The 11,670-nt window shown below is 31.1% G+C and overlaps 1 protein-coding gene across 1 annotated transcript; it reads left to right on the forward strand.

Annotated features, from left to right (window-relative positions):
• Nucleotides 1-2,240: 2,240 nt before the first annotated feature.
• Nucleotides 2,241-5,487, forward strand: LOC112006384 (protein SOMBRERO). Its single transcript, XM_065772549.1, has 4 exons — nt 2,241-2,431; nt 3,457-3,675; nt 4,168-4,439; nt 4,742-5,487. Exons 2-4 carry the CDS (start codon nt 3,501-3,503, stop codon nt 5,297-5,299), a joined length of 1,005 nt encoding a protein of 334 aa, XP_065628621.1. The 5' UTR covers nt 2,241-2,431; nt 3,457-3,500; the 3' UTR covers nt 5,300-5,487.
• Nucleotides 5,488-11,670: the final 6,183 nt, after the last annotated feature.

An 11,670-nucleotide genomic window follows, 5' to 3' on the forward strand; every position in this document is an offset into this window, starting at 1 on the left:
ATTTATGTTTTGAATATCTAAAAACCCGTGCTTCACACTTACACTGAATTTGATGCAATTTGCCACTTTCATGAACATAATTCGGGGTAGCTCTTACTGTATCATCATCCTTTGACTTGACCGCAGCTTCTGAGAAATACAAAACCAAAAGGGAGTTAATTTTGGTAACTAGTTTATAGGGATCCAGGTTTGGTGAAAATTTTAGGTTATTGCACCATATAATACTAAATTAATGGGTAAGATTGCACCATCATATATTAATTACATGGATCAGCCCTTATTAGATCAAACAATTTTTTAACCTTTCAACTTTTTATTCTAGTATATATCAAATTTTTATATCTCACAATATTACATGGTAACTGCACCATCAATTATTACTTGGGATCCAAATCCAATTGGTAGAAACCTCTTTTCTTATGGTTAAAAAAAATCTTGGGTTAAGAAAAAAAAAAAATTAACTAAGGGGATGTAATAACATGGCAGCTCGACACGTAATGACTAATGAACTAACATCTTGGCACAAAGTAATGAGGTCAGGTGACATCTTGGCTCTAACCATGCATTGGAGCGAAGATTGAAAAAGAAAGCCAAATTGATGAGTCTAGGTCCCTAATCCGAGTAGCTTCTGCATATCCCTTACTCCTAAAGATCGTTGACATGTTCCTCTCCTCTATGGATTTGGATCTACTGCAAATAACTAGGGTTAATTGCACCATGCAATAACCATCTTATGTAAAATGTAAAAGTTGATGGGTAAATTTTTTTACCTTGTTAACTTTTGAACTTTTTACTTTTTTGCCTTATCAACTTTTACATCTCACATAAGGTGGTAAATGCAAGATAAATCTAATTTTTCTGGCCAAAATGGTCATTTGCCCCTTTCACCAAGACAAATAGCAAAATGTTCCTATTTTAAAACCATCTAGCAAAATGCTCTTGGTTTGAAACTCAATTTTAAAAAAATCAAGTTTCAATGGAAAAACTCGATTTAATGAAAATCGAGTTACTTGCAAAATGTTACATGAAACTCGATTTCCATATATATATATATATATATTTAAGTTTTTTTTCCCATAACTCGATTTTTAGAAAATCGAGTTTAAAACAGGGGCATATGGCTAAATTGTTTCCAAACATAGGCATTTTGCTACTTGTTTTGGGCGAACGAAGCATATACCCATTTTGGCCAATTTTTCTTTATACTTCTTTCTTCCTAAGATGATTCAAAGATCACTATTCATTACATTCTGCAATTGCAAATTTTAGATGATCCAATTAGTACCATTTGACAAAACTTAAGCAAAAGATTAAAGTATACTTTTGGCCATTAAAGTTTAGAGTTTATTTTCATTTTGATCCTTAAAGTTATAAAAATTTTCATTTTAACCCTTCATAAATGATTTTGTTTTCGTATGAACCCTATCATCCAATTTGTTGGTAATTTGATTGTTTAAGTACTAAATAAGTGGTGTATATTAAGTCACTTCACCAATATAATATTAGGTATCACTAGAATATTGATAGAATTAGGCAGTAGGGTTAATATGAAAATGAAATTAAACATAAAGGGCCAAAATAAAATTTTAAAAACATATAGAATCAAAATGGAAATAATCTCAAAATTTTTAGGGCTAAAAGTATATTTTAGTCTAAATTGATATATTAAGATATCTAGACTATAAGAAGAACAAACTCTCTTATAAAAAAAGGAAAAAAAGAAAAAAAGGGCTGAGACTATATACTATATATATATCAGAAAAATAACATAAAAATAATAAGAGGGTGGAATAATGGAATAAAAGGGAATTGGGCTCATTCCTCTTTGACTCTGACCAATGACCATGCGTGTGTGCATAATTGAAGACAGATGGGTTACAATGGATAGAAAAAGACAGAAAATAAAAAAATAAAAAAAATAAAAACAAAGAGAAGAGATAGGAAAATGGGGTTAAATTAGTAGTAATTGACAGTTAAGCAGATTTTCTTCATCGTAATATGGCGATTTTCGGGAATAAGGTCTCCCATTCAACGAACATTTACCAATACAATTCCTTCATCAAAATACCGTCTTCACAACAAGACACATACATGCATAGCTCATACCCCTCCTCATTATTAATTCTATATAACTACACCTTTCCTTAATTTACTTGTTTTCTTCTTTATCTTTATAATATATAAATATATATTTTTCCTTTATTTCTGTGCCCATCTTGGGTTTTTAGTCAGTCCCAAACATTTGCACTAATCCACATACCTCTCTCTCTCTCTCTCTCTCTCTCTCTCTCTCTCTCTCTCTTTAAACTCAGGAACGTCGTGCCCTTGAAGCCAAGAAATTGGCAGACTCAAACCACCGCTGTCTGCTTATTTTCCTTCCTTCCTGCCTGCCCTGTTGTCTTTTTCCTTTGTCTCAGAGGGAGCTGTACAGGTTTGCTTTCTTCTTTATCACTCTTCTTTTTGCTTTTATTATATCTTCTAATGGATACTTTTGGATTGGCTTCTTTCTTCAATCTTGATTACTTACACACTTCATAAGTTTTACACTTGTTTCTATGATCTCAAGTAGTACTGAAGAGATGAACTAAGAGCCTTGTTTTTTTGCCTCCATTCTCACACCCTACTCTCTCCTTCAACTTTGTTTTTGGATATGATATATCTATCTTATTTTAACTTCTTCTTTAGTTGGTTTCCTCAGCTGGAAACATAATAGATTTTTTGTTTTTTATTCAACTTAGTTTTGTTCTTCTTTATTTTCCCATCCTATGATAAAGGAGGATGGTGCGGATCTGTATATGTCTTTCAAGAAATAAGTGCTCTTGTGTTCTGAAATTTAGGGTTCTTTCTTTTCTGTTAAATAGTTCTAAAAGAGCATCTCTTAAGCTTTTAGGATATATATTAGCAGAGATCTTAACTCTAATTATTTAATACTTATAGGTTTCCTTCTATTTGAATGTCAAAAAAACGTTATACACATGCATGAAAACTTTCAACTATATATTACTTCCATATGATATCATCATTAAAAAAAAAAAAAAAAAAAAAAACTTGGCTTTATTCATGTTCAGTCTTTTCATTACCTACCTTCCATTTCTATGTAAAAAAGAAGAGTCACTTTTATATATTTATTTATTTTTATTATTGTCCTTTCTTTGTACTTTCTGTTATATATCGGGTAGTACTAGCTAGGGAGAAGACTGCCAAGCTCCTTTTGGTTTCCATGTAATTTTTATGGTTTGTCATGAACAAATATATGAACATGATGTTTTAGGGCTCAAAATTTTCATGAAAGATGTAGATGAAAAGATAAATCTTTGGCCCTGATCCAAGCTAGCTCTTAATTTGTACATCATATACATATAGTAGAAGACTTGTCTTTCCAAGCTTGTCGAGTCCTAGACTGTGCATGCATGTGATTTGTCTTCTTATTGTGTCATGGTTTCCTTTGATTTTCAGGGATCAGATTAAAACTAGAGATATAGTAGAGAGAGAGAGAGAGAATGATGTCTGCTGCGGGAAATGGACAAGTGACAGTTCCCCCAGGGTTCAGATTCCACCCAACAGATGAAGAGCTTCTCTACTATTATCTAAGGAAGAAGGTCTCCTATGAAGCCATCGACCTTGATGTTATTAGAGAGGTGGATCTAAACAAACTCGAGCCTTGGGACCTTAAAGGTAATTACATTACATCACTTTTTTCCTTCTCCTCCTCCTCCTCCTCTGTTATAGCTAGCTAGTATATAATTAATATAGTTTCTTATATATATGATTTAGAGTTGAGTTTTGCAGGTACTTAATTTGTCAAAGTCAAACCGCATATCTAGGGTTGAATGGACTTCATTTTAACTTAATTTCAGACAAGCATCTTAATGCAAATTTTTGTTAGGGTTAGGGTTGGCATGGGATAAGGAAGACAAGATGAATATATATGGTTAATTCAGAGACATATATCTGAGGGAGAATTTTCATTCTCTCTCTCTCTTAAACACTTGATCCTAAAAGTTTGAACTGTTAAAAATGATTAATTTAATTATTCTTCTAACTTTCTTTTTATATAATTATTATTCTAACACCTAAATGTTATATAATATGTCAGTCAAAATGATAACATATATTTTATTGGTTAATTAAGTATAAAATGATGAATATTTGTTTGACAATTTGCAGAGAAATGTAGAATTGGATCAGGTCCTCAGAATGAGTGGTATTTCTTTAGCCACAAGGACAAGAAATATCCAACAGGAACTCGAACAAATCGGGCAACTACAGCTGGTTTTTGGAAGGCAACAGGGAGAGACAAGGCCATCCATCACAGCAACACTAAAAGGATTGGCATGAGGAAAACCCTTGTCTTCTACACTGGCCGTGCTCCTCATGGCCAAAAGACTGACTGGATCATGCATGAGTATCGCCTTGATGATGACAATTCCGAGATTCAGGTAATTGCAATTAGGAAAACCTTAAAAGTTATTACTGCTTGACAATAATGATGATGATAATGACTACGATTGATAATACATCAACATGTACCGTAATAAATAAATAGAAAATGACAGTGCTAATATCAATCTTATTACAAAAAGTTTACAAACTTATGGCAATAATGTTCTTAATCGTCTTTTGTGTTGAATTTCAAAGTTAACATATCAATCAATTTGTAATTGTTATATAGTAAAAATTATAGTATATTTGTCATATATATTTATTTTTTTATGATAATAATAGTCTTCACTTTTTGCAGGAAGATGGCTGGGTTGTCTGTAGGGTTTTCAAGAAGAAAAATCATAATCGAGGTTACCAATTACCAGAAGTAGCTGAAGAAGAACACTTGAGTAGTCATATGAAGGCAAGTGGTTCTGCACCACCACTACAGGAGCCAAAACAAAATAATATACAAGCACTATATGATTATACGACCTTTGATGGCTCCATGCACCTCCCACAGTTGTTCAGTCCTGAGTCAGTAGTTGTTCCTCCATCCTTCATATCACCAATGTCTTTAAACACCACAGACATTGAGTGTTCTCAAAACTTATTGAGGCTAACAACTGCAAGCGGTTGTGGACTTATGCAACCAGAGAGGTACAATGGTGACTGGTCTTTCTTGGACAAGCTCCTTGCATCACATCAGACTCAGATGGATCATCATCATCATCATCATCATCATCAGCATCCCCAAACCAAATGCCACCCTTCATCTCTTCAACTTGCCGATCATGTGGGCACTTCAACTCATCATCAGAAATTCCCGTTTCAATACCTTGGCTGTGAGACTGACATTTTGAAATTTTCCAAGTGAATTGGTCCGCAGTTTTCTATCCTAAGCTGTACGTTCGATGGACATCTTTTTATTAGCCATAGTCCTACTTTATATTTGGTTGAGATTCTATCCCTTCTAATTTAATTTAAGAGTTTTTATCAAAATGTATATACGCTAAGTTCAAATTGTTAAGAACTCAGTATTCATAATTATGCTTCTTTTTGTTTTCTCAGTTGCATTAATTAACTTATTTATTTTCCATTTACTTTCTGAATTACAATCATGTTTAATACAAATAAAAATCTTTCATCTCACTCTTTAGATATTAGAATATGAGTTATAGCTAACATATCTTTTGCATGTTTTGAAACTCGAACTATTTACAGAATCCCAAAAAAAAAAAAAAAATTAAAAGTTTTTAAAATCAAATCAAAATTTTGTGAGAAGTTGAACTATAACGACATAATAATTATTTTAATAATAATTGCTATGAAAACAAATAAAATAATTAAGAGTGAAAAAATTAACAATTTGAACAAAAAAATGAGGGTATATAAAGATGTTAAATTATATCTTAATTGAAGTTTAGATGATATTTTTTTTTTATAGAACTTTAGATGATATTTCTTCTAATTTGTTGCAGAGATTAGATAATTTATACAAAATATTTTAGTGAATTTGTAATATATTAATATAATTAGGCAAAAGTAATACATTTAAATTTTATTTCATTAAAAAAAAAAAAAAAAAAAAAAAAGCCTAACAGGGGCGGGGCAGTTGTTCAATAAGAAATATAAAAATAAAAAGCGAAAGTCATGGGATAAGAAACAAGTTGCGGCCTGGAATTATTTGGTTTAAAAAAAAAAAAATAAAAAAATATCTCAGTTTCCCATAACGGTCTTCCGTTCAAACGTACATCTTTTACAAACCAGTTATTTAGATGCATTACACGCGTTTTTAGCGCGTGCGATTAGATTTTTTTTAAGAAAAAAAACTAGTGTTTTTATTTTATATATATAATTTTATTTGAAAATCTAATTTATAAGTGGATAAGGTAATTTGAAAATTCACAGATGAGTAATCTTATTTTTTAGGCAATGTTTTAGTCGAAGTTAGAATTGCATTTTTACCAATTATCCTTTAATTTTGTCTCTACTTAAACATAAGATGTAGGGATTTTTGAACTAAAAAAATGAGGAATCTAAACAGGAAAAGCTCATTAAATAACAGTATAGATAATCCAGAATAGTTACTAATAATTTGGATTTTAAAAAATAAAATAAAAAATCAATGATCCACTTAAGAAAAAGTATTTCCCTACCCGCAGTAAGGATTAATTTATTTTTAATGTTTAATTAAATCAGGTAATCTAACCCTAAAAAAAAAAATTAAATCAAGTAATCTCTCAAATTAAGAAAAGAAGCTTGTTTTTTTTTTTTTCTTTTTTTTTTTTTACCCATCTTCTTTATAATAAAAAAATTATAAAAAAAAAAAAAAAAAACTCATGATCCTTATCATATACCACATATTTTCATAGATTCCCTCAAACATTTTATTGTTGCCATTTATATTTCTTTATATATTCTCAAAAACTTTGTAATGTGTGACAAATCTTAAATCACATACCAATATCCTTTTATATCACAGTTTACACAATAATTTTAACATTTAGGCCTTTTTTCCACAAAACAATATAATGTTACAATTTGTTTAGAGAACCTCACCCTTTTAAGAACAAATATTAAGCATTTTTTTCTCCTTCACTTCCCTCTTTTAAGTCTCTAAGTCATCTCTCTTTTATATAGCCGGATTCAGATCCTTTAGATTTCCTAGAGTACTCTACTAGTAGATTTCTTTAAATTCTAACCACTCTTTAATGATTTAACGGTCAAGATATTGTCATGTCAGCATTCCACTAACAATAATCTAATTGTTTTAAGATTATTGTTAGTGGAATGCTGACATGACAGAATTTAGACTATTAAATCATTAAAGAATAGTTAAGATTTAAGAAAATCTATTTGGTAGAATATCCTAGGAAATCTAGAGGATTTGAATTCGGCTATATAAATAGCATTCTATTTGGTAGAGTACCCTAGGAAATCTAGATGGTCTAAATCCTTATATAGCCAGTGTCCTATTATAGCATTCTATTACAAGACATATTTTCTTCTCTTGAACATTAACTTACAGAATTTTGCTATGGAACAAAGATCCTTTTTTGAAGGAAAGAAATAAGAGGCTATGCTTGGTAACAAATTTTACATGTTTTTAATTTTCTCATAAATTGAGTTTTGAAAACAGTTTTTATTTTCTATTCATTTTGGATTGTCAAACAAGATTTTTAGTCTTAAAAATAAAAAATTATTTTTAAAAATATAAAATAATGAAAAAAAAAACAGTTACCAAACATGTTTATCATGACAGTTAAAAAAAATAGTAAGTATTTTACTCATTATTTATCATGACAGTCATCTTTCAGGCTCACGCACTTCTTGCCATTTTAACGAAGTTTTGAAGTAGAATATGATAACAAACTTTACGACAATGCATATCATAGACCTGGCTATGCCTTTAAGGCGATGCATTTCATAAAATGTTTCCATAAGAGATGCGTATGGACACTTGGATAAGTCTTTAATGCCATTCATTTCATAACTTAAAAAGCCTTTAGGCAAACCAATTTCATAGGAAATGTTTTTCAAACACGTACATGAACACTTGGCTAAGTCTTTAAGGCAATACATTTCATAAAATGCTTCCATAAGATATGTGTTGGACACTTGGCTACCATGCATTTCATAGAAATTTTCCTATAAAGCATGTATATGAACACTAGGCAAAGCCTTAGTTATGCATTTCAGAGGAAATGTTTCCATAGAAGACGTGGATGAACCATTTGGCTAATTAAGCCTTTAAGGCCATGCATTTCACACACTTGGCTAAGCCCTTTAAGATCATACATTTGTCCAAGCCTTTTGTCATGCATTTCTTACACTTTAAAGTTTAAGGGGTAAGCATGTCATACACTTGGATAAGCCCTTTAAGCTCATACATTGGACCAAGTCTTTCAGCTCATGCATTTCATACACCTGGCTAAGCCTTTAAGGGCATGCATTTCATAAAATGATTCCATAAGAGGTGTATAGGCACTTGGCTAAGTCTGTAAGGCCATACACTTTGCTACGGCTTCATTTAGAAGTTCATAAGAGAATAGAATGGAATGATCATAAGGGAATAGAAATAAATGGAATGGAATGGAATGTATTTAAGTAAGGGAAATGAATGGAATTAAAGCCTCGCTTGGGAGGAGGGAATGGAATGAAAATGAATGAAATTAACCATTTTAAAATATTCTTTCATTCCCTTGTTTGAGAGTTTTAATTGTGAGAGTTTAATTGGGAGGGAATGAAATGGGTATGAGGGAACACTCATTCCTCTTTATTCCCTTAAAACCTCAAATTTTCATTCCCCCATAAATTTGGAGGAATTTGAGGAAATGAAATTAGATTTAATAATTTTTTTACAAAAACTCCCTATATATTCAACTCTTTATTTTAAAATAAGAGTCTAATAGTAATATTGTCATAAAATAATTCCATTATATTCCTTCCATGCTGCTCCCAAATAAGATTATTTACATTTCATTTATTTTCATTTCTTTCCATTCCTTTATTTTAAAACATCCAATCAAAATTACTTAATTCCATTCCATTCCATTTTTTTCCCTTACTTAAATACATTTCATTCTATTCTATTCTTTTCTATTTCCTTATGATCATTCCATTCCATTCAATTCCCTTCCCTTATGAACTCCCAAGCGGAGCTTAAGTAACCTTGATTGGATGTTTTAAAATAAATGAATTAAAATGAATAAAATGTAAGTAATCTTCTTTGGGAGCAACATAGATGGAATGAAATAGAATCATTTTATGACAATATTACTATTAGACCCTTATTTTAAAATTTAGAATTGAATATATATGGGTATTTTGGGAGTTTTAGTAAAAAAGTCATTAAATCTAATTCAATTCCCTCTCATTCCTCCCAATTTCTTAGGGAATGAAAATTTGAAATTTTAAGGCTTCGCTTGGAAGGAGGCAATGAAATGGAATGAAAATGAATAAAAAGAATAATTTTAGAATATTCTTCCTTTCTCTTGTTTAGGAGTTTTAATGGAGTGAATGGAAAGTTCATTCCCTTATTTAGAAGTTTAAGTGAGAGGGAATGGAATGGGTATGAGGAAACCCTCACTCCTCTCTATTCCCTTAAAACCTCAAATTTTCATTCCCCCCGAAGTTGGAAGAATTGAGAGGGAATGAAATTAGATTTAATGGTTTTTTTTTTATTAAAATTCTCAAAATACCCCTATATATTCAACCATTTATTTTAAAATAGGGTCTAATAGTAATATTGTCATAAAATGATTCCATTCCATTCCATTCCCTTCATGTTACTCACAAACAGGATTACTTACATTCTATTCATTTTCATTCCTTTTCATTACTTTATTTTAAAACATCCAATCAATGTTACTTAATTCCATTCCATTCCATTCCATTCCTTTCTCTTACTTAATTACATTACATTCCATTCCATTCAATTCATTTCCATTCCCTTATGATCATCTCATTCCATTCCCTTATGAACTCTCAAGCGGAGCTTAAGAGAATAGAGAGAAATGAGTGTTCTCTCTTATCCATTCCATTCCCTCCCACTTAAACTCCCAAACAAGGGAATGAGTTTTCCATTCCCTCCATCAAAACTCCCAAACAAGGGAATTGAAGAATATTTTAAAATGATTCTTTTAATTCATTTCCATTCCATTCCATTAATTCCCTCCTCCCAATAATATATTTCATAGGATTTTATTTATTTATTTATAAAACTCATACATATATGAACACTCGGTCTCTTCATAAGGCCATGCATTTCATAAAATGTTTTATAAGATATGTGCTATATATATAGACTCTTGGCTATATATGAACACTTTTTCGTGTAGACCCACTTGTTTTGGAGGATGCCCCGACCTCTGGCTTTTCCCTGGTTTCCTATAACACTAACTACCGTATTGATTGTAATAAATGGTGCTTATGGATTGTTTGATATGAAAGCTGGGGATATTAAGCACTTGTTTTCCCGAAAACATATTCATTTCTTGATTTCCAAACCTGTCAATTCCCAAACGTAAAACAATCATGTTCCGAAGTATGTAAATATGACAATTGGAGTTTGCTAGTTAAATTGTTTTGGAGCCAAGTAAATAGAGGGAAATTGAAAAAGGTCCAGGGAAAAAAAAATGCCCGAGAGGGATGTCCAGAATTCATGTGCCCAAGGGCAGTACCGGCCGGAGAACAATGATTGTGGTTTCCGGCCTAGAGCATCGAGAACAAGCTTGAGTAAACTCACCTCACTTCTTAGCTAAAACTCCCTAGTGGGTAACTCAATTATTGTTTACATGATTGGTTTTTTAATTACTTTTTTCCTTTTTCTTTTTCTTTCAAATAGCATAAGAAATGATTTTTGGTGATTTAATTTTAAGAAAATCAACAACCAAAAAACAATTTATGTCATTTTGAGGTTACTGACAGTGCTTTTTTACGAAACTAACAAGATAACTAAATTGAATAAATTAAACTTGGAGGATTGAATTGAATAAAAGTGAAGATAGAGGGCTGAATTGAATTTTAAGAAAAATTAGAGGATGAATTTATAATTTAGCCTTAAGTAAATAAATTAAAAGGAAATTAGCAAATAAAGTGAGAAAAGTGTGGGAGTTACACAGGTTATTGAAGAGTTAGCACATTGGGGAATGTGAAGAGGAGGAGGTATGAAAATACCATTTACACACTATGTGACGTTTGGATCTCACATTAACTCCATGTTTTGCGTTTCTTCTTTTTTTTTTTTTTTTACTGACCAGCGCCTCATGAACAGTGCATTACAACAAATGAACAATAACTCACGCATGAACAATAACTTTTTTATTATTTTTTTTATTGTTTTCAGTTTCTAATTTTCAGTTTTCAATTTTTAGCAAAATAAATGATATTCAAACGTACCGTATAGTTAAGGGAATAAATGACCATTGACCCACTAATTGGACTAGTTGTTGGGCCTCTTAACTCATTTGAAACTCTTGATCATACTCATTAATTAAAACGTGACCATTGACCCACTAATTGGACTAGCCATTAAACTTTTTTACTCCTATGAAACTCCTTATCAGACTCATTAAAACAAATAACTCCAACATCTAATTAATTGGGTAATTAATCTTGGGAGGCCCATGATCTAAAAAAATAAACAACCATTGACCTACTAATTGGAGTAGCCATTGGGTCTCTTAAACTTCTTTAAAACTCCTCAAATCCATTATAACATGTAACTCCAACGTCTGAATAATT

Source organism: Quercus suber, unplaced genomic scaffold, assembly GCF_002906115.3.
Source record: "Quercus suber isolate HL8 unplaced genomic scaffold, Cork oak 2.0 scaffold_60, whole genome shotgun sequence".
In the NCBI taxonomy this organism is placed as follows: Eukaryota; Viridiplantae; Streptophyta; class Magnoliopsida; order Fagales; family Fagaceae; genus Quercus; species Quercus suber.

What these genes read in the sequence shown, in the direction of transcription:
- LOC112006384 (XM_065772549.1), top strand. Translation starts at nt 3,501, where the DNA reads ATGATGTCTGCTGCGGGAAATGGACAAGTGACAGTTCCCCCAGGGTTC. An exon ending in CGAGCCTTGGGACCTTAAAG is followed by an intron (nt 3,676 to 4,167) that starts GTAATTACATTA and finishes GACAATTTGCAG; the next exon opens with AGAAATGTAGAATTGGATCA. An exon ending in ATGACAATTCCGAGATTCAG is followed by an intron (nt 4,440 to 4,741) that starts GTAATTGCAATT and finishes CACTTTTTGCAG; the next exon opens with GAAGATGGCTGGGTTGTCTG.